General features: G+C 47.1%; 1 protein-coding gene across 1 annotated transcript in view; it reads right to left on the bottom strand.

Annotated features, from left to right (window-relative positions):
• Positions 1–6764, bottom strand: part of SKAP1 (src kinase associated phosphoprotein 1) — a 79335-nt gene extending 72571 nt beyond the window's left edge. Inside the window, exons 1-3 of the mRNA XM_074557903.1 lie at positions 6646–6764; positions 4243–4348; positions 349–374 (exon numbers count right to left, since the gene is read on the bottom strand). Coding sequence (XP_074414004.1) covers positions 349–374; positions 4243–4348; positions 6646–6688 — 175 coding nt within the window. The 5' untranslated portion in view covers positions 6689–6764. The remainder of the gene's footprint in view (positions 1–348; positions 375–4242; positions 4349–6645) is intronic.
• Positions 6765–27396: the final 20632 nt, after the last annotated feature.

A 27396-nucleotide genomic window follows, 5' to 3' on the forward strand; every position in this document is an offset into this window, starting at 1 on the left:
AAAGGATTGGGTAGACTGGAGTGCCAGGAAGGGATTTATTCCCAGAATAAAGGATTGGATGGGTTGAAATGCCCGGAAGGGATTTTATTCCAGTAGCTCCCACCTCGGTGGAACTCCAGGAGATCCCCATGGATCCCAACCATTCCCAAAATTCCTGGGGTTTCTGGAAAACTTCCCAGGGAATCAATGCCAGAGGCACAGAAATGGTGGGATTTGCTCTCTGGGATGGGATCCCTGCTGTGGAGTTTTCCCTCTCCAGGAACTGCCCCCACATCCATGAAAACCCTTTTTCCTGGGAATTTGGCCCACGGAACGACCGCCAGTCCAACCCTTCCCAGCTGGACTCACCTCGGGATGGGAATTCCGGGTGGTACCTGAAAAACCAAAGGGAAAAAGAGCCGTAAAATCCCAGATTTTCATCAAGGATCATTCCAGTCGGAATAAATGGGGATGGATGGGAGAATCTGGGAATGCAGGGAATGGGAAAAACAGGGAATTCCAGGAGGAATTGGGATGGGATTTAAGGCCCTTCCCAACCCTAATTCCACAGATTTCCATCCCTTGGAACCGATCCTTCTCCAAACACAAAAATTCCTGCCACCTTTTTCCCCTCAAATCCTTTAAAAGTCACTTCCAAGCCCAAAATATTCCAGGATTTTCACTGAGCCCATTCCCTGCAAGTGGAGGGTAATCCAAGCTCTGCCCATTCCCAAAAATAAAAATAAAAATAAAAAAGGATTTAATATGAAAAATCAGGATTCTTTCCTCTCTCCCCTTTCAGGCAAATCTTGGGAATCATTTTAATCCTGAAACGGAGCCAGGAAATTTGGGAATCCCACTGAGGGTTGGGAATAAAGCACAAAGTGCCCGTTCCAAGGTGAGCTTTGGTGGCTGGGAGAAAATTTCCCGGGATATTGGGTTGGAAAGAGGAAAAAATTGGGAATTTTTCAGGATGCTTTTGGGCCTGGTTCCCGAATTCCTCAAGGAATTTTTTCTCCATCCTGTGGCTGCTCCATTTTATCCCCAAATCCCCAAAACCCAGCCCCACACGAGGGCAGCTGGGAAAGCAGTTCCAGCTTTTTATTCCCGTATTTTTTTTATCCTTAAATCCCAACATATCCATGGAAAATCCAAATTCTCCAACATTTAAGCAGAAAAACATCAGCTCTAAGAGATCCCTGCGTTCCCACAATCCCAAAAACCCAGCATTCCCAAAAATTGGGATATTTCTGCCTCCTGGACAAAGAAGAGCAGCAAAAATCCCTTTTATTATTATTTTTTTTTTTTCCGGGAATTTTTGCCTCAGGAGCTTTTCCCGGCCACGTTTTAGCGCCAACATTTCCTGAATGATTTTCTGTCACTCGCAATTCCCGCTCCGTGAAAGCACCGGGGCTTTGTTCCCGACCTCTGTCATTTTTAATCCCAGGAAATGGCCTAAAAAAAAATGGGAAAATTGAGTTCCGTTCCCTGCCGGAGCAGCTCCGGGGAGGCAGATGGAAAAGGCCAAAAAAAACCTTGGATTTTCCTGCTTTTTTCTCATTTTTTTAGGATGAAAAACCAGCAAAAAAAAAAAAAAAATCCGATTTCAGCTCAAGGATTTGGTTTTAATTCCATGGTTGGATCATTTTTACTCTGGGAAGGAAAATTTGGGATAAAATGGAATTAGGGATGGGGGGAGGAGAGGATTTTTGGGAATGTGGAAGAGTCACGAGCTCATTTCTGCCTCTGCCAACAGAAACCTTGGATAAATCCCAGAAACGCCGGATTTTGGGAGCCTTTGGATTTCCAGTGAGTTCCTCCCCAGAATTTCTCCCTTTTCCCAACATTTCCCCTAAATTTGGTGTTTGCCCCACCCCTTCCTGCAGAAAACTTCATCCCAAATCCTATTTTTCCCAATTTTCCAATATATACTTGGATTTTTGGGCCTGCAACACCCCAAAAATGCAAAAATTTGGGTTCAATGGGATTTGAGCGGCTGGAAAATCCCAAAATCCAAACCCACTGACCCGGATCCATAAAACCCAGGTAGCTTCCAATCAAATTCCCCGTTTTCCCTCATTAATTAATTAAATATTCCCAAGGGATGGGATGGAACGGAACCTTTGGAGCCAGGATTTGAATGTCTGGGAAAATAAATATTTTTATTTAAAAACCGATGACGGACAAGATTTCCAAGAGGGGAGAAAAAAAAACAACCTGGGAGCCAGGAAAATGGGATTGGGAATTCCCCATTAGGGGAGGAAACGGATTTAAATTCATTTTCCAGCTCAGCTGAGGCTCTCAGGTTTCAGGTTAATGATGGATCCAGGAGGAAATGGATGGGAAAATTGGGATAATTCCATCAGCCGGGCCGGGAAAGGCTGGAAAATTCCGGAAAGGAACAACCCAGAAGGCTCCAAATGGAATTAGTGGTGGGAGCGAGCTCGGGGATAAAAGGGGGTGAAAATGGGATTAATTTAATTTGGATTAATATGAGAAAATCCTTCCTTAAAAGAGAAAGAGGGGAGAAAATCCCCATCCAGGATGAATCAGGAATATCCGAGAATTCCTTCCTTAAAAAAGGGGGAAAAATCCCCATCCTGAAATTAGGGAATAAATCAGAAATATCTGAAAATTCCTTCCTTTAATAAATGGGGGGAAATTCCTGAAAATAGGGAATAAATCAGGAATATCCCAGAACTCCTTCCTTTAAAAAATGGGGGGAAATTCCTGAAAATAGGGAATAAATCAGGGATATCCCAGAACTTCTTCCTTATAAAAATAAAAAGAGGGAAAAATCCTGAAATTGTAGAATAAATCAGGAATATCCCAGAATTCCTTCCTTGTAAAAAGAGGAAAATTCCCATCCTGGAAATAAGGAATAAATCAGAAATATCCCAGAACTCCTTCCTTATAAAAAGAGGGGAAAATCCCCACCCTGAAAACAGGGAATAAATCAAGAATATTCCAGAATTCCTTCCTTATAAAAAGAGGGGGAAATCCCCACCCTGAAAACAGGGAATAAATCACGAATATTCCAGAACTCCTTCCTTTAAAAAATGGGGGGAAATTCCTGAAAATAGGGAATAAATCAGGGATATCCCAGAACTTCTTCCTTATAAAAATAAAAAGAGGGAAAAATCCTGAAATTGTAGAATAAATCAGGAATATCCCAGAACTTCTTCCTTAAAAAAGTGGGGGAAAATCCTGAAATTGTAGAATAAATTAGGAATATCCCAGAATTCCTTCCTTGTAAAAAGAGGAAAATTCCCATCCTGGAAATAAGGAATAAATCAGAAATATCCCAGAGCTCCTTCCTTTAAAAAATAGGGGGAAATTCCTGAAAATAGGGAATAAATCAGGGATATCCCAGAACTTCTTCCTTATAAAAATAAAAAGAGGGGAAAATCCTGAAACTGTAGAATAAATTAGGAATATCCCAGAATTCCTTCCTTGTTAAAAGAGGGGGAAATCCCCATCCTGAAATTGTAGAATAAATCAGGAATATCCCAGAGCTCCTTCCTTTAAAAAATGGGGGGAAATTCCTGAAATGAAGGAATAAATCAGGAATATCCCAGAACTCCTTCCTTAAAAAAAGTGGGGGAAATTCCTGAAATGAAGGAATAAATCAAGAACATCCCAGAACTCCTTCCTTAAAAAAAGAGGGAAAAATCCCCACCCTGAAAACAGGGAATAAATCACGAATATTCCAGAATTCCTTCCTTAAAAAAGGAGGGGGAAATCCCCACCCTGAAAACAGGGAATAAATCAAGAATATTCCAGAATTCCTTCCTTATAAAAAGAGGGGAAAATTCCCACCCTGAAAACAGGGAATAAATCAAGAATATTCCAGAATTCCTTCCTTATAAAAAGAGGGGAAAAATCCCCACCCTGAAAACAGGGAATAAATCAAGAATATTCCAGAATTCCTTCCTTAAAAAAGAGGGGGAAATCCCCACCCTGAAAACAGGGAATAAATCAAGAATATTCCAGAATTCCTTCCTTAAAAAAGAGGGGAAAAATCCCCACCCTGAAAACAGGGAATAAATCAAGAATATTCCAGAATTCCTTCCTTTAAAAAAGAGGGAAAAATCCCCATCCTAAACCAGAGAGAATCCACCCAAAACACAACAACAGCTCCCCAGAATCCTCCCGTTATCCCGAGCCTGGGACGCCCCCACAATTCCAAACCGCGGGGGGATTCCTGCAGCGGGAGGGGTGCCCGGAATGTTCCGGAATTCCGGGAAATCCGGGATAACCCACCTGGCGCGGAGGCGCTGGAGGGAGCGCAGGATGGCGGCGCCCTGGTCCCGCCCGCGGGCGCTGAGCGGCTCCTCCCGCAACACCTGGCACAGGTAACCCTCGGCCTCTGGAAATGGGATGGGAAACGTGGGAAATCGGGAAAAATGGGAAAAATGGGAAAAATGGGGGAATGGGGAAAATGGGAAAAATGGGAAAATGGGGAAATGGGGAAAAATGGGGGAAATGGGGAAAAATGGGAAAATGGGGGAAATGGGGGAAATGGGGAAATGGGGAAATGGGAAAATGGGGAAATGGGGAAATGGGGAAAATGGGAAAATGGGAAAATGGGGAAAAATGGGAAAATGGGGAAATGGGAAAATGGGGAAAAATGGGAAAATGGGGAAAAATGGGAAAATGGGAAAATGGGGAAATAGGGAAATAGGGAAAAATGGAAAATGGGAAAATGGGAAAATGGGGAAAATGGGGAAATGGGAAAATGGGGAAATGGGAAAATGGGGAAAATGGGGAAAATGGGAAAATGGGAAAAAATGGGAAAATGGGAAAAAGGGGAAAAATGGGAAAATGGGAAAATGGGAAAGGGATCGGGAAATATGGGAATGGGAACATCGGGAAATATGGGAATGGGAAAGGGTTCAGGAAATGTGGGAATGGGAAAGGGGGAAATGGGAAATGTGGGAATGGGTTCAGGAAAACTGGGAATGGGAAAGGGAAATAGGAAAATGGGAATGGGAAAGGGGTGTTTCAGGGAGGGATGAAGTTTTGGGGTGTTTCAGGGAGAGATGAAGTTTTGGGGTGTTTTATGGAAGGATGAAGTTTTGGGGTGTTTTCGGAGGGATGATTTTTGGGGTGTTTTGGAGAGGAAGGATGAAGTTTTGGGGTGTTTTGGGGAGGAAGGATGAAGTTTTGGGGTGTTTTGGGGAGGAAGGATGAAGTTTTGGGGTGTTTCAGGGAGGGATGAAGTTTTGGGATGTTTTGGAGGCAGAGGGATGAAGCTTTGGGGTGTTTTGGGGAGGGATGATTTTTGGGGTGTTTTGGAGAGGAAGGATGAAGTTTTGGGTGTTTTACGGAGGGATGAAGTTTTGGGGTGTTTTGGGGAGGGATGAAGTTTTGGGGTGTTTTGGGAGGGATGAAGTTTTGGGGTGTTTTACGGAGGGATGAAGTTTTGGGGTGTTTTGGGGAGGAAGGATGAAGTTTTGGGGTGTTTTGGGGAGGGATGAAGTTTTGGGGTGTTTTGGGAGGGATGAAGTTTTGGTGGCAGAGGGATGAAGCTTTGGGGTGTTTTAGGGAGGGATGATTTTTGGGGTGTTTTACGGAGGGATGAAGTTTTGGGGTGTTTTGGGAGGGATGATTTTTGGGGTGTTTTAGGGAGGGATGATTTTTGGGGTGCTTTATGGAGGGATGATTTTTGGGGTGTTTTAGGGAGGGATGATTTTTGGGGTGTTTTACAGAGGGATGAAGTTTTGGGGTGTTTTACGGAGGGATGATTTTTGGGGTGTTTTGGAGAGGAAGGATGAAGTTTTGGGGTGTTTTACGGAGGGATGATTTTTGGGGTGTTTTGGGAGGGATGAAGTTTTGGGGTGTTTTATGGAGGGATGAAGTTTTGGGGTGTTTTGGTGGCAGAGGGATGAAGTTTTGGGGTGTTTTACGGAGGGATGAAGTTTGGGGTGTTTTACGGAGGGATGATTTTTAAGGTGTTTTGGGGAAGGATGAAGTTTTGGGGTGCTTTACGGAGGGATGATTTTTGGGGTGTTTTGGAGAAGAAGGATGAAGTTTTGGGGTGTTTTGGAAGCAGAGGGATGAAGTTTTGGGGTGTTTTACGGAGGGATGAAGTTTTGGGGTGTTTTGGTGGCAGAGGGATGAAGTTTTGGGGTGTTTTACGAAGGGATGATTTTTAAGGTGTTTTACGGAGGGATGAAGTTTTGGGGTGTTTTACGGAGGGATGATTTTTGGGGTGTTTTACGGAAGGATGAAGTTTTGGGGTGTTTTACGAAGGGATGATTTTTAAGGTGTTTTACAGAGGGATGAGCACAGCGCGGCTGCAGCAGGAAATGAGAGCTGAAACCCCAAAACCACCAGAACGGTCCCGGCTGCTTCCTGAGCACCCTCCAAGTGCAGGACCCACAGCCCCCCCAGTTTTGGGGTCAGGGAGGTCCCACCGCCCCCCAAATTCTCATCGGGGTCAGGGAGGCCCCAGATCCCCCAGATTTTGGGGTTTGGGGACAGGGACACCCCACAATTCCCAGATTCTCCTCAGGGATGGGGAGGCCCCAAATTCTCCTCGGGGGTCAGGGAGGCCCCACAACACCCGAGGGACCCCAAAGCACCCCAGAAAATCCCCCCAAACCCTTCCCAGCCCCACGGCAGAGCAGGATTCCCCTATGGGGCAGGAGGGGGATCCGGTACCTTCCAGGAGCCGCTGGATCTCCTGTGGGATCGGGGCATCCATGGCACCCACGGGATCCTTGGGATCCACGGGATCTTTGGGATCTTTGGGATCCTTGGGATCCTTGGGATCTTTGGGATCCTTGGGATCTTTGGGATCCCTTCCCACGGCGCCGCGATCGCTGTGGGGCGATGAGGAGGAAGCCACGAGGGCGGGGACACCCCAAAAACGAGGAGGAGGAGGAGGAAGAGGAGGAGGAGGAGGAACCTTTGGGGTTTGGGCTCCTCCTCCTTTTAAACCCCAGCAGATCCTGGGGATCGTTCCCAGGCGATCCCAAAAATTCCAGGTGGGAAAAGCTGAGCTCCATCTGGAATTCCCAGCTGAAATTTCCTCCCCGAGCTCACCCCGGGGCTGTTCTGACCCCCAAAATTGGGATTTCTCTGCGTTTTCACCCAAAATTTCCCATGGGGGGAGAAAAAGGTGATGCTCTGGGATGAAATTTTCCCCATTTTCTGCATGGAAAAGAGGTTGGGCTGGGAAAACAATTGCCTGGGATGGGGAAAAGATGGAAAAACTGGAAATTTGGAAATTTCCACATGGAAATACTCCTGGGAACCCAGAGCTGCTCACGGGTGTTTTGGGCCCCTGTTTTCTGAGAAATAAAGGAAAAAATTCCTTTTTTTTTTTGGTTTCTCATCACAAACCAGACAAGGAGCAGGTGCCAGGAGGGTCCCCACTCTTTGGGGTCAGGATTTGGGGTGGTGGAACCAAAGGAGAAACCCCAAAACAGCCCCAGGGTCCTTTTGGGGCCGTTTTGGGCTGAGATTTGCAGAACCAGCCCCTCATAAATCCCATTTTTTGAGGAGGGGGATTTTATGGATTTCCCGGAAAATTCCCAGCTGGATTTTGGGATTTTGGGGTTTTCCTTTGGAGGGGGGCAGAGGGAGCACCAGGGGGATTCTCCAGGTTTGGGAGCCGAAACCTCGGAGCTGTCGCTGCCACGTCATTTCCAGAGCAGGGACTTTCAGATCCAGCATTTCCCACCCATTTTGAGCCGTTTCTGGCCCGGATTTTAAACCCGGGTTTTGCCCTTCCCCCTTCACCTCGTTAGGCTCGGCCCAGCTGCAGCACGGGCTCGGTTTTAGCACCGAAACGGCCCCAAAATGGAGATTCTGCAGCGGATGCTGAGGCCTCAAAGCACAGGAAATGCAGCTCGGGGGCCCCGGGCAGGAGATGGAAAATCAAAATATCACAGGAGCTGCACCTCGGTCTTTTTTGGGGGCCTCGAGGTGTTTTTGGGGGTGAAATGTGGATTTTTCCCTGTCAAAAGCTGCTCCTCAAATCTCCTGGCCAGGTAGGGCTGGGATGTAGGGAATTGTGAGGCTTTTTTGGGAGAAAAATTTGGATTTCTCCCTGTCAATGCCTCCCTTTACATGTCCCAGCCGGGTAGGGTTTCCTAACCAGGATTTAGGGAATTCTGAATATTTTTTGAGGGAAAAAATGTGGATTTTTCTCCTCAAATCTCCGAGCCACGTAAGATCCCCTGAGCTGGGATTTAGGGAATTAAAGCCAGGAAATAAAAAACAACAGAAAATAAAAATATCAAGGTAGGGTCTCAGGAAAAGGGAGTTTCCCAATTTCCAGGGAAATAAATTTGTTTGGGTTTTTTTCTCCTTTTCGCTCTCCTTTTCCCTTTTTATCACTTCATTTTCTGGGTTTTGGAACGGTCACAAATTTGGGTTTGGGGTCAGTTGGGAAGGGGAGGGGGGAGCCTGGCTCCATCCCTGTCCTGCAGCGTCCCAAATTTGGGGGTTCTGGATTCCCAACTCCTCTCTGAGGGAGGAAATTCCCACCTGGATCCTCCCAGGCTGAGCCCTGCCGGAATCCCTTGGAAATTCAATTTCCCGGGAAACGGAGGCGGGATTTGGGCGTAACCATGGAAACGGAGCTGGGGGAAACGGGAGAGGCAGAGCCCTCCCTGTTCCAGTCAGGATTATCGGGAATATCGGGGGAATAATGGGAGAGGCAGAGCCCTGTTCCTGTCGGGAATATTGGGAATATTGGGGGCATAATGGGACAGGCAAAGCCCTGTTCCAATCTGGAATATTGGGAATATTGGGGTAATAATGAGAGAGGCAGAGCCCTGTTCCTGTCGGGAATATTGGGGGAATAATGGGACAGGCAAAACCCTGTTCCAATCTGGAATATTGGGGGAATAATGAGAGAGGCAGAGCCCTGTTCCAATCTGGAATATTGATGGAATAATGGGAGAGGCAGAGCCCTGTTCCTGTCGGGAATATTGGGAATATTGGGGGAATAATGAGAGAGACAGAGCCCTGTTCCCATTGGGAATATCAGGGGGAAACTGGGAGAGGCAGAGCCCTGTTCCAGTCAGGAATATCGGGAATACTGGGGGGGGGGAAATGGGAGAGGCAGAGCCCTGATCCAGGAAAATTTGGAATGTTGGGGGGAAATAGAAGAGGTAGATTTCCAGTTGGGAATATGGGGAATATCAGGGGGAATAATGGGAGAGGGAGAGCCCTGTTCCAGTCTGGAATATCAGGGGGAATATCAGGGACCCTGAAATCCCTGGATTGGGCAGGGAGAGGTTGAGGAGGAGCTGTGGAATGCTCTGGGCACGCCTGGGGGCGGGAATTCCCATTTGGGATAAATTTACCCCAAAAGGGGCAGTGGGAGCAGTGTGGTTATCCACGCCTGGATCCCCAAGAGGAAATGGATGGATGGGCTGGGTTAGGCCTGGTTTATCCAAGAGGAATGGGATGGATGGGCTGGGTTAGGCCTGGTTTATCCAGGAGGAACAGGATGGATGGGCTGGGTTAGGCCGGGTTTTTCCAAAAGGAATGGGATGGATGGGCTGGGTTAGGCCGGGTTTTTCCAGGAGGAACGGGATGGATGGGCTGGGTTAGGCCGGGTTGTTCCAAAAGGAACGGGATGGATGGGCTGGGTTAGGCCGGGATTTTCCAAAAGGAACCGGATGGATGGGCTGGGTTAGGCCGGGCTTTTCCAAGAGGAATGGGATGGATGGGCTGGGTTAGGCCTGGTTTATCGGGGAGGAACGGGATGGATGGGCTGGGTTAGGCCGGGTTTTACCACAAGGAATGGGATGGATGGGCTGGGTTAGGCCGGGCTGTTCCTGCCCAGAACCGCGCTCTGCTGAGCTGGACACAAAGCCAGAGCTGCGGAGGCAGCGAGCGAGACGGACAGAGTGACAAGGACAGAATGAGCTGTCACCTCCCATTTGTCACCGCTCCCGCTGGCTCCCGCCGCTCCCAAAGCCCGGCTCGGCTCCAGCCCGGGTTTATCCAGCCTGGAGCCCCCTCCTGCCCTCGCCAGGGTTTGCTGTGCCTGGAAATGTCAGGGCAGGGATTTCCAGAAGGATCCTGGACAGGGATTAGGGGGGGATTGTCCCTAAACAGGGCTGGTTCCAAAGGACAGAAATTCCTGTCCCAAATCTGTCCCAAACCTGCCCGGTTCAGCCCCATTCCCTGTCTGGAATCTTCCCAGGAATCTTCCCATGGCAGCTCCAAGGACGGCAATTCCTGTCCCCAGTCTGTGCCAAAATCCTGAAATTCTGAAATCCAAAAATCCCAAAATCCTGAAAACCTGAAATCCCAAAATTCTGAATCCTGAAATCTTGAAATCCTGAAGTCCTGAAATCCTGAAAACCTGAAATCCCAAAATCCCGAATCCTGAAATACCGAAATCTCCAAATCCCCAAAATCCCAAAATCCCAAAATCCCGAAATCCTGAAATCCCCAAATCCTAAATCCCGAAATCCTGAAATCCCCAAATTCTAAATCCTGAAATCCCCAAATCCCCAAATCCTAAAATCCTGCAATCCTGAATCCCAGATCCCTGCCAATCCTGGCAGATGTCACCAACCCTGGTGAGGTGACCCCGAGGTCCAGGACCGATCCCTGAGCAGGGTGAAAACCACAAAAAAACCCCCAAAAAAGCAGAATATTACCAATTCCTGCCTCACCGCACATCCGGGTGGGATTAAATTAAATCCGTGCCCTGGGGCTCTCCTGTGGGGCATCCTTAGGGGATTTATGGGAATGCCGGGACGCAGATGGGGCCGGGCTGGGATTTTCCTGACGTTTCCAGTGATTTTCATTAAATCCTCATGTTCCAATTTGTCACCAGAGCTGGGCTGGGGCAGGAGGAACTTGGGCTCGGGGTTTGGGGTGGAATCACTGGGGAATCCTAAAGGACGGCCCTGCTCGGGATTTGGGATGGAATCCATAGGAAAATCCTAAAGGACGGCCCTGCTTGGGGTTTGGGAGGGAATCCATAGGAAAATCCTAAAGGACGGCCCTGCTTGGGATTTGGGATGGAATCCATAGGAAAATCCTAAAGGACGGCCCTGCTTGGGATTTGGGATGGAATCCTTGGGGAAATCCTAAAGGAAAGCCCTGCTTGGGATTTGGGATGGAATCCTTGGGGAAATCCTAAAGGAGAGCCCTGCTCGGGGTTTGGGATGGAATCCATAGGAAAATCCTAAAGGATGGCCCTGCTTGGGATTTGGGATGGAATCCATAGGAAAATCCTAAAGGATGGCCCTGCTTGGGGTTTGGGATGGAATCCTTGGGGAAATCCAGCCCTGCTGTCCTTTAGGATTGTTTTTCCCAACAATTCTTCCCAGGAATGAGCTGGGATGGAATTCCCGGGGAATCCGTGGCTGCTCCATCCCTGGAATTGTCCCAGCCCAGAGTTGGAATTGCCCCTGGATGAGCTTTTCCCAAAGCAGGAAAACTCATCCCCATGAGTTTGGGAACGACCTGCGGGAATGACCTCTGCAATGGCTTCACATTCCCAAAATTCCCATAAACGTTCCCAAAATTCCCATTATTGGCTGGTTTTCCCTCACAATTCTTCCCTGGGACGGGCTGGGATGGAATTCCCGGGGAATCTGTGGTTATTCCATGCCTGGAATTGCCCCAGACCAGGCTGGAATTGTCCCGGGTGGGCCAGGCTGGAATTTCAGCTCCTCCCCACCCGGACCATTCCATGCTCTGCAATTCCCGGGTCCTGGCCCAGGGTTGGGCAGGGGACAATGTCCTGGATGGGGACATTCCCGGGACATTCCCGGGACATTCCCGGGACATTTCCAGGACATTCCCAGGACATTCCGGGGCTGGAAGGGCCCCGGGTCAGGCTCAGCCCAGCCGGAATTTCGGCCCCGAGCAGGGATCTGCAGGAATTCCGGCAGCGTTTATTGGGAATTGTCATCACTCCGGCGGGAACAGGATCCAGATGTTGGCACGGAAATTGGGAAGGTGAAGGGTGGAGATTCCGGGCTGGGGGAGCCATTCCCGATGATTTATTGGGGTTTAAAATCCACAGGATTTGGGAAGGGGACAGGGTTGTTTTATTTTATTTTATTTTATTTTATTTTATTTTATTTTATTTTATTTTATTTATCCATTCCATTCCATTCCATTCCATTCCATTCCATTCCTTTTATATTTATTCTGTTCCATTCCATTCCTTTTATTTTATTTTATTTTATTTTATTTTATTTTATTTTATTTTATTTTATTTTATTTTTTATCATTTTATTTTATTTTATATTTTATTTTATATTTTATTTTATATTTTATTTTATTTTATTTTATTTTATTTTATTTTATTTATCCATTCCATTCCATTCCATTCCATTCCATTCCATTCCTTTTATATTTATTCCGTTCCATTCCATTCCATTCCATTTATTTTATTTTAATTTGTTTTATTTTATTTTATTTTTTATTTTATTTTATTTTAATTTATATTTTATTTTATTTTATTTTATTTTATTTTATTTTATTTTATTTTATTCCCAGGAGAGCTTTGGCATGAAGGGGAGAGAAACTTCCAGATCCATCTCCTCCCCTCCAACCCCTTTTCCCCTTATCCCAGCCACAATCCCAGGGATCTCAAAATCTGGGATGAAGGGAAAATTCCATCCCCTCTCCCTTATCCCATTCTGTCCCGAGCCTCTGGATGAATTAATTAATCACTTTGATGAGGATGTTAAAGCTTCGCGCTTAATTAGGGGCTGATGGATGGCGGCGCTGCCGGTGATTTACTCGCTCTGGAGCTGCGGAATTCCCGATTTTCCCTCTTTTCCTGCCTCTCCCCGCTCCCACCGCCCAGAATTCCCGATTTTCCCTCTTTTCCTGCCTCTCCCCGCTCCCACCGCCCAGAATTCCCGATTTTCCCTCTTTTCCTGCCTCTCCCCGCTCCCACCGCCCAGAATTCCCGATTTTCCCTCTTTTCCTGCCTCTCCCCGCTCCCACCGCCCAGAATTCCCGATTTTCCCTCTTTTCCTGCCTCTCCCACCGCCCAGAATTCCCGATTTTCCCTCTTTTCCTGCCTCTCCCCACTCCCACCGCCCAGAATTCCCGATTTTCCCTCTTTTCCTGCCTCTCCCCGCTCCCACCGCCCAGAATTCCCGATTTTCCCTCTTTTCCTGCCTCTCCCCGCTCCCTCCCATTGATCCCTCTGCCTGCCGGGGGGAAATCTGGGAAAGATGGGAAATCTGGGAAATATTGGAAATATGGAAAACCTGGGAAAGTACGATCGACAAGGGAAATAAAGCTGGGAAAGCTGGAAAGTATGGGAAATATGAGAAAGCTGGGAAATACGGAAAAAATATGGAAAATAAAGTTGGGAAACTGGAAAAGCCGGGAAAGCTGAAAAAGAAGGAAAATATAGATAATAAAGCTGGAAAAGCTGGGAAAGCTGGAAAATCTAGAAAAGCTGTGGAAACTGGGAATCTGGAAAACTTGGGAAATCTAGAACAGCCGGGGATCAGGAAAAGCTGTGAGATCTGGAAGGTCTAGAAAATCTGGGAAATCTAGAAAGGGTGGGAAAGCTGGGAAATGTGGGAATGTTGGAAAACTCAGAAAAATCTGGGAAAGCTGGAAAAATCTAGAAAAGTTGGAAAAGCCGTCAGGGCGCTGAAATTCCCGAATTTTCCTCCTGGAGATTCCTCCAGGGAATTCCCTCTCCCCTTCCCCATGGGAGCAGAGAGATCAGGCCCAGGCTGAGGGAATTCGGGGAGGATTTGGGGCTCTGACTCTGAATTCCCAAATTTTGGCCTTTTCATGCTAAAAATCCCAATCCCGAGCTCAGGGGGTGTTCCCAAATCCCAGAAAAATGGGATCAGTGTGATCCCGGATTTTTGGGATTGTCCCATCCCATCCCCACGGCTGCCAGGAGTTCCAAAATCAGCCTTGCACCCTCAATCCGGGGAATTTTTGGGGAAATTCCAGTGAAATCTTCATTTTCCCAAAACTTCTGTCCCTGTGCCTTCCTTCCTGCAGGAGAAATTCCTGCCAGGAGAAGTTTCCCACGCGGATTTTTGGGGCCAGCTGGGAATATTCCGTGAGGAATTTGTTCAAACCAAAGCCTGGTTCCACTTTCCGGGCCTGGCTCATCAAAATTCGGCTCAGGCGCGTGGAAGCGACTCCAAAAATCCCGAATTTTGGGGTGAGGGAGGGAAGCACAAATCTGGGGGTTTGGGGTGTTGGGAATTCCGGTGGAATCCGGGCCCGGCTTGTGGGAAAACGGAATCCTGGCTGGTGAGGGGGTGAGAATTCCCTCAGAATTCCATAAAAATCCACGATCGTCATGGAATTCCCTGGTGCAGATGAAAAGCCCGGCAGAATTCCATTCCATTCCATTTGCAGCTGCTCGGAAGAAATATAAAATAAAATTAAAATAAAATAAAATAAAATAAAATAAAATAAAATAAAATAAAATAAAGTAAAATAAAGTAAAGTAAAATAAAATAAAATAAAATAAAATAAAATAAAATAAAATAAAATAAAATAAAATAATAAAATAAAATGAAGTAAAGTAAAATAAAATAAAGTAAAGTAAAGTAAAATAAAATAAAATAAAATAAAAGGAATAAAAAAAAATTCCTCATGAATAAACATAAGGGAAAGGGTGGGGAGGGAAATTAAAAAAAAAATAAAATAAAATAAAAGGAGTAAGGAATTCCTCATGAATAAATATAAGGGAAAGGGGGGGGAAATTAAAAAAAAAAATAAATAAAAGGAATAAGGAGTTCCTCATGAATAAATATAAGGGAAAGGGGGGGGAAATTTAAAAAAAATAAATAAAAGGCATAAAAGGAATAAGGAGTTCCTCATGAATAAATATAAGGGAAAGGGGGGTAAAATAAAAAAAAAAAAAAAAAATAAACGGATGCCAAGAACAAAAGAAGAGGAAGTTTGGGGCAGCTTTCATCTCAGGGGGAAAAAATGTAATTAATGCAAAATCTGGCGCAGCCGGGCTGGGCGGGTCCGGGATCAGAGATAAGGAATTTTGGGGAATGGGGAGAGCCACAAAATGAAATTCCTGCGCTGTCAGCACGGAGGGGTCGGCGTGGGGGGAACCCACAAAGTCGCCTTTGATCCCCAAATTCCTGGGAAAAGGGCAGGTTTGGGGGGAGAGGGGAAAGAGACCCGTTCTGAGGGAAAAAAGGCAAATTTTGGGGAAAAAACCCATTTTTAAGGGAAAAAGGGAGCAATTTTAAGGAGAAAAAAGCCCGTTTTTGAGGGGAAAAAGTGCCTGGTTTTGAGGGGAAAGCAGTCCGGTTTTTAGGGGGGAAAGAGCAAATTTTAGGGGAAAAAGAGCCTGGTTCTGAGGGGAAAAGAGTCCCATTTTGAGGGAAAAAGTGTCAATTTTTGTGGGGAAAATAGTCCAGTTTTGGGGGGAAAAGCTCATTTCTAGAAGAAGAGGGCCTGGTTTTGAGGGGGAAAGAGCCCATTTTTACGGGGAAAAGCCCTTTTTTGAGGAGAAATGGGCCTGGTTTTGAGGAGAAAGAGCCATTTATGAGGGGAAAGTTCCATTTTTGAGGGCAAAGTTCCATTTTTGAGGACAAAGTGCCATTTTTAGGGGAAAGTTCCATCTTTGACGGGAAAGTTCCATCTTTGAGGGGAAAGTTCCATTTTTTTGTGTTTTTTGGGTTTTTTGGGGGTTTTTTGGTTTTTTTTTGATTTTGGGGTTTTTGGGGGTTTTTTTGGGGTTTTTTTTTGGGTTTTTTGGGTTTTTTGGATTTTTGGGGGGTTTTTTGGGTTTTTTGGGTTTTTTTTTGTTTTTTTGGGGGATTTTTTTGTTTTTGGGGGGTTTTTGGATTTTTAGGGTTTTTTTGGGGTTTTTTGAGGTTTTTTGGGGTTTTTTTGGGGTTTTTTTTGGTTTTTTGGGTTTTTTTGGGTTTTTTTGGTTTTTTGGTTTTTTGGGTTTTTTTTTTGTTTGTTTTTTTTTTTTTTTTTTTTGTTTTTGTTTTTGGGGGGGGTTTTTTGTTTTTGTTTTTTTTTTTTTTTAGTTTTTTGGTGGTTTTTTTTTTGTTTTTTTTTTTTTTTTTTTTTGGGGGGGGGGGTTTTGGATTTTTTGGGTTTTTTTGGGGTTTTGAGGTGGTTTTCCCTCCCGAGGGTGGGAGATCCGCCAGGGAGCACCACGGGCCGGGATTCCCGCGGGGTTCCTGCAATGGAGCCGCAATCCCAGGGCAGGGATTTGTCCTTTGCTGTTTCAGGCCGGAGCTCCGGGGTCAATGACGGCTCCGAAGATCTTTCAGCGCTTCATAAATCACCGGCCGGGCAGCCTCACCTCGGAAACCTCTCCCTTTTCTGGTTTTTCTTTTCTTCTTTCCTCCTTTTTTCATTCCTCCTCTTTTTATTCCTCTTTTTTTTTTTCTTTCCTCTTTTTCTTTCATTCCTCCTCTTTTTATTCCTCTTTTTTCTTCACTCCTTTTTTCATTCCTCCTCTTTTTATTCCTCTTTTTGTTCTTTTTTCTTTTTCTTTCATTCCTCCTCTTTTAACCTTTTTTCATTCCTCCTCTTTTTATTCCTCTTTTTTTCTTTCCTCTTTTTCTTTCATTCCTCCTCTTTTTATTCCTCTTTTTTTCTTCCCTCCTTTTTTCATTCCTCCTCTTTTTATTCCTCTTTTTTTTCTTTTTTCTTTTTCTTTCATTCCTCCTCTTTTTACCTTTTTTCGTTGCTCCTCTTTTTATTCCTCTTTTTTTTTTCTTTTTTCTTTTTCTTTCATTCCTCCTCTTTTTATTCCTCTTTCTTTCCTTTCCTCCTCTTTTTATTCCTCCTTTTTTCCTTTCCTTCTGTTTTTCTTTCTTCCTTTTTTTTCTTTCCTCTCTTTTTTCATTCCTCCTCTTTTTATTCCTCCTTTTTTTTTTACTTTCCTCCTTTTTTTTACTTTCCTCCTTTTTTTTACTTTCCTCCTTTTTTTTTCATTCCTCTTTTTTTTTCTTTCCTCTTTTTTTCTGGGCCTTGGCAAACGTCTGCAGGCGTGGGGGACGGTCCTGCAGGGAAAAATGTCATTTCTGAAAGGGAAAATGCCATTCCTGCAGGGAAAAATGTCATTTCTGCATGGAAAATGTGGTTTATGCTAGGAAAATATCATTTCTGCATGGAAAATGTCATTTCTGCATGGACAATGTCACTCTTGCATGGAAAATGTGGTTTATGCAAGGAAAAATGTAATCTCTGGAAGGAGAATGTTCCTGCATGGAAAATGTCATTTCTGCATGGAAAAATATGGTTTATGCAAAGAAAAAATGTCATTCCTGCATGGAAAATGTGGTTGGTGCAAGGAAAAATGTTATTTCTGCGTGGAAAATGTCATTTCTGCATGGAAAATGTCATTTCTGGAAGGAAAATGTTCCTACTGAGGGGCTGAGCCTCGCTCAGGGGAGGCTGCAGCTCTGCGGTTTGGGCAAAAATGCCTTTGAATGGTGACAAAATGGAATTTATGGAACAGGGGCGGAAATCAGGCTGGCAGATGGGAGCTGGGAGTGTGGGAGTGGAGAAATGGTGAAATGGAGAAATGGAGAAATGGAACAACGTAGGAATATAGGAACAGAAAAATGTGGAAATCCAGAAATAGAAGAGTATGAAAATAACAGAAGACGGAAACAGAGAAACTCACAAATATAGAAGTACAGGAATGTAGAAATACTGAAGTGTAGAAATACAGAAATCAGGATTCCCACCAGGAATCAGAAACTCCCTGGTGGATCCCGGAACCACCCCAGACCCCCAAAATCTGGAATATTTCACAACTTTGTGCATCCTGACCCTTCCAGGGTGGATTAAACAGGATCAGCCTGTCCTCTGCTTGGCGCAGACGTGGGGAAATTTGGAAATTTGGGATTTTTGGAAATCCACACCTCTGAGTTCTTTCCGTGGGTTTAACTTGGGGGGGTTAAAGGAGAGGAACGGGGGAGGTGTTTGTGCAAGCTCGGAGGTGTTTCCTCGTGGAATGAGTGGTGACAGATTATCTGGAGCTGCCACCCCTTATCTGCCTGATAAGGGGTGTCCAAAACCCCAAATCCTGGTGTTTGTGTGTCTGCAGATTCAGGTGCCCAAACCCCAAATCCTGGTGTTTGTGTGTCTGTAGGGTCGGGTGAATTTAAACCTCAAATCTTGGTATTTGTGTGTCTGTGGGGTCGGGTGAATTTAAACCCCAAATCCTGGTGTTTGTGTGTCTGTAGGGTCGGGTGAATTTAAACCCCAAATCCTGGTGTTCGTGTGTCTGTGGGGTCGGGTGAATTTAAACCCCAAATCCTGGTGTTTGTGTGTCTGTGGGATCGGGTGAATTTAAACCCCAAATCTTGGTGTTTGTGTGTCTGTAGAGTCGGGTGTCCAAAACCCCAAATCTTGGTGTTTATCTGTCTGCAGATTCAGGTGTCCAAACCCTAAATCCTGGTGTTTGTGTGTCTGTGGGGTCGGGTGAATTTAAACCCCAAATCTTGGTGTTTATCTGTCTGCAGATTCAGGTGTCCAAACCCTAAATTTTGGTGTTTGTGTGTCTGTAGGGTCGGGTGAATTTAAACCTCAAATCCTGATGTTTGTGTGTCTGTGGGGTCGGGTGAATTTAAACCCCAAATCTTGGTGTTTATCTGTCTGCAGATTCAGGTGTCCAAACCCTAAATTTTGGTGTTTGTGTGTCTGTAGGGTCGGGTGAATTTAAACCCCAAATCCTGGTGTTTGTGTGTCTGTAGGGTCGGGTGCTCACACCCCAAACCCTCCGTGTTTTCTTCCCCGACCCCATTAGTTAGAGGTGAATTTAAAGCCTTAAAACAAAGTGAAAAGTGGGGGAAATGGGGGGGGGGGAAAAAAAAAGAAAAAATAAAACAGGGAAAAATGAAGGGGAGAAGGATCCTCTGCCCTGTTCGCTGTCTGAGGAACACGAGAACCACTTGACCCCGCGGCCCCGGCCCCGGCCCGCCCGCACCGGGGCTCCGGGAGGGGCCGAGCCCGGCCGGGAGCTGCCCCGGGTGATGGATCGGGCCTGACCCGGGGATGGATCGGGACAAAGCGGGACAGTAACCAGGCGGGCAGGGAGCCCGTGTGAATATCCCGGGATGGGGTCCGGGACAGAAACCGGGCAGGGAGCCCCTGTAAATATCCCGGGATTGGGATCCGGGACAGAAACCGGGCACAGAGCCCCTGTGAATATCCCGGGATTGGGGTCCGGGACAGAAACCGGGCAGGGAGCCCGTGTAAATATCCCGGGATTGGGGTCCGGGACAGAAACCGGGCAGGGAGCCCGTGTAAATATCCCGGGATTGGGATCCGGGCGGGCAGGGACCCACTGTAACCATCCCGAGACTGCGAATCGGGACACGAACCGGGCACAGAGCCCCTGTGAACAATCCCGGGATTGGGGTCCCGTACACGAACCGGGCACAGAGCCCCTGTGAATATCCCGGGATTGGGGTCCGGGACACGAACCGGGCACAGAGCCCCTGTGAATATCCCGGGATTGGGATCCCGGACAGGAACCGGGCACAGAGCCCCTGTGAAAAATCCCGGGACACGAACCAGGCTGGCAGAGCTCCTGTGAATATCCCGGGACTGGGATCCAGCCGGGCACAGAGCCCCTGTGAATATCCCGGGATTGGGGTCCGGGACAGGAACCGGGCACAGAGCCCCTGTGAACATCCCGGGATTGGGATCCAGCCGGGCACAGAGCCCCTGTGAATATCCCGGGATTGGGATCCCGGACACGAACCGGGCACAGAGCCCCTGTGAATATCCCAGTCCCGGGATATTCTTGGGGGTCAGCGCTGTCCGGGGGCTCCCGCGGGTCGGGGCCATCGCTCAGGGCTGCCGGGGAACATCGCGGGTCCGAACAGCGCCCGGCGCTCCCCGCGCCCGACACCAAACACTCGGCGGGCCCGTTTGATAACGTTTGTTTGGATTCGCTCCCCACCTGCGCCGGGGGCGGGCAGGACACAAACAACAGATAAAAAAGCTCTCCCGGGGGATCTTTGGGGATTTGTTTGTGATTTATGAGGCACACGGAGAAGGGTTTGCTGTGGGGAGCCGCTCTGAGCTGGTTTAACACCGTCAGGGAAACCCCGGGGTTGTGGTTTGGGAGGAACCCGCGCTGATCGTGAGGCGCTCACCCAAATTGTGATTGAATAATTGTAATTTAATCGGGATCAAATCGGCTCCTCTGCCGCTGAGGGGATGGGGAAAGGGAATGGGAGGGAATGGGGGAAAGGGGAATGGAAGGAAATTGGGGAAAAGGGGATTGAAGGAAATGGGGAGAAGGGAATTGAAGAGAATGAGGAAAGAGGAATGGAAGGAAATGGGAGAAATGGGAATGGAAGGAAATTGGAGAACGAGAATTGAAGGGAATGGGGAAAAGAGAATGGAAGGAAATGGGGGAAATGGGAATTGGGAAAAGGGAATGGAAGGAAATGAGAAAAGGGGAATTGAAGGAAATGGGAAAATGGGGAATGGAAGGAGATGGAAAAAGAGGAACGGAAGGAGATGGGAAAAGAGGAATTGAAAGAAATGGGGAAAAGGGAATTGAAGCAAATAGGGAAAAGGGGAATTGGAGTCAGCCCCGTTCCCTGCTGCTCCCCGAGCCAGGGCAGACCCCGAGCACTCCTGGAGCTCTCCTGGTTTGGGGTGGTCCCAGCTCTGCTGCCCCCGGGGTGGCTCTGTGGGAATTGGAGCTCCAGAAACGCAACGGAGCCAGCGGGGAACTGATCCAACCCAGAGGCCATTCCTTTATCCAGACCTTGAGTGGTCAGTGAAACTCAGGGGTCATTCCCTTATCCAAATCCCCACTGGTCAGTGAGATCCAGAGGTCATTCCCTCATCCAGACCTTGAGTGGTCAGTGAGATCCAGAGGTCATTCCCTCATCCAGACCTTTAGTGGTCAGTGGGATCCAGAGGTCATTCCCTCACCCAGAACTTTAGTGGTCAGTGAGATCCAGAGGTCATTCCCTCACCCAGACCTTTAATGGTCAGTGAGATCCAGAGGCCATTCCCTGATCCAGACCTTGAGTGGTCAGTGAGATTCAGGGGTCATTCCATTATCCAAATCCCCACTGGTCAGTGAGATCCAGAGGCCATTCCCTTCTCCAGACCTTGAGTGGTCAGTGAGATCCAGAGGTCATTCCCTTCTCCAGACCTTTAATGGTCAGTGAGATCCAGAGGTCATTCCCTTGTCCAGACCTTGAGTGGTCAGTGAGATCCAGAGGTCATTCCCTCATCCAGACCTTTAATGGTCAGTGAGATCCAGAGGCCATTCCTTTATCCAGACCTTTAATGGTCAGTGAGATCCAGAGGCCATTCCCTTCTCCAGACCTTGAGTGGTCAGTGAGATCCAGAGGCCATTCCCTCATCCAGACCTTTAATGGTCAGTGGGATCCAGAGGCCATTCCCTCATCCGGACCTTTAGTGGTCAGTGAAACTCAGGGGTCATTCCATTATCCAGACCATCTCCAGTGGTCAGTGAGATCCAGAGGTCATTCCCTCATCCAGACCTTTAGTGGTCAGTGAGATCCAGAGGCCATTCCCTTCTCCAGACCATCTCCAGTGGTCAGTGAAACCCAGGGGTCATTCCCTTATCCAAATCCCCACTGGTCAGTGAGATCCAGAGGCCATTCCCTCATCCAGACCTTTTATGGTCAGTGGGATCCAGAGGCCATTCCCTCATCCAGACCTTTAGTGGTCAGTGGGATCCAGAGGTCATTCCCTCATCCAGCCTTTAATGGTCAGTGAGATCCAGAGGCCATTCCCTCATCCAGACCTTTAGTGGTCAGTGAGATCCAGAGGCCATTCCTTTATCCGGACCTTTAGTGGTCAGTGAGATCCAGAGGTCATTCCCTCATCCGGACCTTTAGTGGTCAGTGAAACTCAGGGGTCATTCCCTTATCCAAATCCCCACTGGTCAGTGAGATCCAGAGGCCATTCCCTCATCCAGACCTTTAATGGTCAGTGGGATCCAGAGGTCATTCCCTCATCCAGACCATCTCCAGTGGTCAGTGAAACTCAGGGGTCATTCCCTTATCCAAATCTCCACTGGTCAGTGAGATCCAGAGGTCATTCCCTTCTCCAGACCATCTCCAGTGGTCAGTGAAACCCAGGGGTCATTCCCTGTCCACTCCTCCTCCGGACAGGATTTGCCCTGGAATACAGAATTCCCTAGGAAAGGCGGGAATTTTGGGGCAGCTCTGACCTCTCAGCCTGGCCGGAACTGGGAATTTGGCCAGAATTGGGAATTCTGCTTTTTCTGGGGCTCCTCTCCCTCCCCACCCCAAATTCCAGCAGAATCCAGCCTGGCCAGAATTGGGAATTTGGCCAGAATTGGGAATTCCGTGGTTTCCAGGGCTCTGTTCCCTCTCCACCCCAAATTCCAGGATTTGGGAACCAAACCCGGCCTGACCAGATCTGGAAATTTGGCCAGAATTGGGAATTCTGCTTTTTCCTGGGCTCTGTTCTCTCTCCAGCCCAAATTCCAGCTGAACCCAGCCTGGTCAGATCTGGGAATTTGGCCATAATTTGGAATTCTGGGCTTTCTGGGGCTTCTCTCCCTTCCCACCCCAAATTCCAGCATTTGGGAACCAAACCCTCCTGAAAATTATCATTATCTAATAATTCCTTATAAAAAACCCCATAAATATTCAGTTTTCCTTCTCATTTTCTCCACCACACTGAAAATTGATTTTTCCTCAATTCCCTCGCAGAAAACCTCAAAAGACGATTTTCCAGCCCCTAAATTCGCATTGAAAACTTCTTTTTAGCCAAAAAAACCCCAATAAAAATCAATTTCTTATCGCTTCTCACACAAAATAAAGCGAAGAGGAGGCGATCACAGCGCTGTCGAGATAAACCCGGGTTTATCTCGGGGCGATTGGAGCGCGTTTGGGCTCAAACCGGGATAAAAGCGGGCGAGAACGGGGCAGGAGCGCGGCCTGAGCCTTATCAGAGCTCGGTATTTGCTCTCCGATAACCTCTCGCTCCCAAAAAAATTTACAAAAAAAAAAAAAAAAAAAAAGAATTTTGCGCTCCTCGGGTTTCAAAATCCGATAAGGAACTAAAAAAAATGCGGAGCCTCCGAGAAACAACCCCACGCTGCTTTTTATTTTAATTATTTTTAGTAATTTTTGCTTTTTTTTCCCATTAAAAAAATTCCCGTTTCTGGGAGTTATTCTGAGTTAAATTCTGATTTTTTGGCCCCGGAGGAGGAGGCGATGATTTGCGGGTGGGGAAGAGGAGAATGAAGGAATTTATTCCGAATTTTGAGGTTTTTCCGCCGCCTTTGATCTGCAGCTCTGGCGGATTCCTCCCCATCGGCAGATCAAGGAGAATTTTTATCTGTTATTTTTTATTAAAATCCCCTTTTTGTGGTAACAGACAGCACCAAAAAAAAAAAAAAAAAAATCCGCTTTTTATTTGATGTTCCGAGTGAGGAAACGCCCTCGGAATGTTCCCTCTGAAGTGGCCACATCACAGGAAAGGATTTACAAAAAGCAGAATAATTCAGGAATGCTGCAGCCAACAGAAAAAAAAAAAAAAATCGCATTTTTCTGCTGGGTTCCTGCCCAGGGAGGGAATTTCTCTGATTTTATGCAAAATGAGCTCGGCGTGGCTGAAAAATCAACAAATAAATTAAAAAAAAAAAAAAAAACAAAAAAAAAAAAACCAAAAAACCAACTCATTAAAATTGGGAATTGCCGGGTTCCCTTTCCTGGAAATTGGGAAAAATAAAAATTCCCTAGGAAAATTCTTCCATCTTCTCGGGAATAAATAAAGGGAATTATTCTCCCATTGTATCTCCCAGGATTTGTCAAAAAATCGATATTTCCTCAAAAATGTGAAAATTTGAGGGGTTTGAACAGGGCTGGGTTAAAAATTCGAGGGGAGGAAAAATAAAGGAAAAGGGAAAATTAAAATAGGGAAAGGAAAAGGGAAAAAAGAAAAATAACATAAAATATAGCATATGATTAAATGAAAATGTGAAAAAAAGTAAAATACAGCATGAAAACAAAATTTAATTTAATTTCGCTTAAAAAATAGAACCTAAAATGAAATTAAATTTGAAAATAAAATAGAATAGACTAGAATAGAATAGAATAGAATAGAATAGAATAGAATAGAATAGAATAGAATAGAATAGAATTCAGCCTCCACACCAGATTTTCCTGCAAAAACTCCCCCCCAAAAAATTGACGGGAGGCAAATTTTATTGAGTTTTATACTATTTTATGTTTATTGAATCATTTTCCTGTATATTGAATAATTTTCCCCATTTTTCCCGAGGCAAACCAAACTAAAACCGAAGCCTGAATCCATTTATTGTTGGATTTTGGAGAATTTCTCCCCTGGAATACCGGAATTTCTTAGGAAAACCGGATATTTTGGGGGTGGTTTTGATCTTCTAGAGAAATTTGAAATTCTTCCCTGCAAGAAATGGGAATTCTGAATTTTGAATAAAAATTCTGAATTTTTGATAAAAGTCATGAGGGCAAGAATGGATTTTTTGCTGCTTTTTTCGGTGCCAAATTCTGGATTTCGGGTAAAACTTTGATATTTCTTCTGGAAAATCCTTCCCTCGCTGCGTTCCGGCTTTTCCCAACAAATGGAATATGTGGAATTTATTAAACACATGGAATATATGGGATATATGGGGTATATGGAATAAATGGATTATATGGAATATATGGGCTTTATGGGTTATATTATTTATATGGATTATATGGAATATATGGGATTTATATTAATTATATGGGATTATATTATTATAATTATATGGGTTATATTAATTATATGGATTATATTGAATATATGGGGTTTATGAATTATATTGATTATATAGAATATATGGGATTTATGGGTTATATTAATTGCATGGATTTTTATTATTTATATGTATTATGTGGAATATAAATTGTTGTCTATCATTTCTATAAAATAAATAAATAAAAGCGTAAATAGAAGATTTGGGATAAAACCCAACGGTGTCAATGAGGACGAGACTCTTTGGGGCTTCTCCACCCTGCACCCACCCATTCCTGTCCCACAGGGACTCACCTGCAGGGCCCAAAATCCCGGATCCCAAAATCCCCAAATCCCCAAATCCCCAAATCCCCAAATCCCCAAAATCCCGGGTCCCCAAATCCCCAAATCCCTCATCCAGAAATCCTGCATCCCAAAATCCTGGATCCTGAAATCCCGGGTCCTGAAATCCCAAAATCCCGGGTCCCCAAATCCCAAAATCCCGGGTCCCCAAATCCCAAAATCCCGTGTCCCCAAATCCCAAAATCCCTGGTCCCCAAATTCCCAAATCCCAAAATCCCGTGTCCCCAAATCCCAAAATCCCGTGTCCCCAAATCCCCAAATCCCGTGTCCCCAAATCCCAAAATCCCGGGTCCCCAAATCCCCAAAATCCCGGGTCCCCAAATCCCCAAAATCCCGTGTCCCCAAATCCCAAAATCCCGGGTCCCCAAATCCCCAAATCCCGTGTCCCCAAATCCCAAAATCTCGTGTCCCCAAATCCCTCATCCAGAAATCCTGCATCCCAAAATCCTGGATCCTGAAATCCCGTGTTCCCCAAATCCCAAAATCCCTGGTCCCCAAATCCCCAAATCCCGGGTCCCCAAATCCCCAAATCCCGGATCCCCAAATCCCCAAATCCCGGGTCCCCAAATCTCCAAAATCCCGGGTCCCCAAATCCCCAAATCCCAAAATCTCGTGTCCCCAGATCCCAAAATCCCGGATCCCCAAATCCCCAAAATCCCGTGTCCTCAAATCCCAAAAGGGTGTGGGCTGGGAGCGCTGCTCGTTTTGGGAGAAATTCCAGGAAAAAAGGGATGGGCTGGAAGTGCTGTTAGTTTTTTGGGGGGGGAAATGGATGAGCAAGGAGATCTGCTCTTTTTTGGGGGGAAAAAGGGCTGAAATGAGAGCTCTGCTCTTTTGGGGGGGAAATAGGGTTGAGGTGAGAACACTGCTTGTTTTGGGGGTAATTGCGGGGGGAAAAGGGCTGAGGTGAGAGCGCTGCTCAGTTTTGGGGAAATTCTGGGGAAAAAGGGCTCAAGTGAGAGCGCTGTTCGTTTTTTTTTGGGGGGGAAAAGAGATGAGTGAGGAGAGCTGCTCTTTTTTGGGGGGAAATAGGGTTGAGGTGAGAGCGCTGCTCTTTTTGGGGGGAATTCTGGGGAAAACGGCTGAGGTGAGAGCGCTGCTGGCTGCGAGGGGCTTGGCTGGGCCGGGGGGTCCTGGGGGGTCCCGGGGAAGGAGGAGGGGGCGGCGGCGGCTCCGGGGGATGTTCCGGGGGGTCCCTTTGAGTTTCAAATGAGATCCGAGCGCCTTTGTAGTGCCCGCCGGGCCGTGCCCTGCTGCTCACCCCGGCCCGGCCCCTCCTCACCTGGCACCGGCCCAATCCCGGGCCTAACCCGGCCTAGCCTGGTCCCCATGCCGGGCCTAGCCCGGTCCCAATCCCGGGCCTAACCCGGTCCCAATCCTGGGCCTAACCCGGTCCCAATCCTGGGCCTAACCCTGTCCCAATCCTGGGCCTAACCCGGCCCCAGTCCCGGGTTTTACCCGGCCCCAATCCCGGGTCTAACCCGGCCTAGCCTGCTCCCCATGCCGGGCCTAACCCGGTCCCAATCCCGGGCCTAGCCCCGCCCCAATCCCGGGCCTAACCCGGCCCCAATTCCGGGTCTTACCCGGCCCCAATTCCGGGTCTTACCCGGTCCCAATCCCGGGCCTAACCCGGTCCCCATCCCGGGTTTAGCCGGGTCCCCATTCTGGGCCTAGCCCGGTCCCCATCCCGGGCCTAACCCCGTCCCCATCCCGCTCCCTGTGTGTGGGTTTTGGGTTTGTTTTGGTGTTTTCCTCCCGACCTTTTGCAAATCGCGACTGTTAAAAATCCCCTTTTCACCTTTTCCCCCCGCTGTTTTTCCCCTCTTATCTCGGCGCTAATTGGGCTCTCCAAAATCTTTTCTCGGGAGCAAATCCCGCTCCTGTCCCGGCCCCACTCCCAGGGATGCTCCGAGACCCAAATCTGGGCGGTTTTGAGCCTTTTTTGGGATGGCAGAGTTTGTTTTAGCCTTTTCCCCCTGACCTTTGGCACGTCGCGACTGTAAGAAAATCCCCTTTTCACCTTTTCCCCCCGGTGTTTTTCCCCCTCTTATCTCGGGGCTAATTGGGCTCTCCAAACCCCTTTTTTCCGAGAGAAAGGAGCGTGTCAGAGCGGGCCGAGATTTTATCTGGGGGCCGAGCCCGCCGAGGCCGCAGCAGGTACTTCCCTCCTCACCCTCAGCCTTCATCCCTCATCGCTCACCCCGCCGAGCACATTTGCAAATTTACCCAGGGCCGAACAATGGATGCTCCTGGCAGCCCCTCTGTTGACTTGTTTAGAAATCCCGGAGGCGTTTCGAGGTAAAAAGGTCAGAGCTGCACCGGGCCCGCTCTTCCTCCCTCCCCTCCGGCCCTCCCCGA

Source organism: Zonotrichia albicollis, chromosome 23 (genome assembly GCF_047830755.1).
Source record: "Zonotrichia albicollis isolate bZonAlb1 chromosome 23, bZonAlb1.hap1, whole genome shotgun sequence".
In the NCBI taxonomy this organism is placed as follows: Eukaryota; Metazoa; Chordata; class Aves; order Passeriformes; family Passerellidae; genus Zonotrichia; species Zonotrichia albicollis.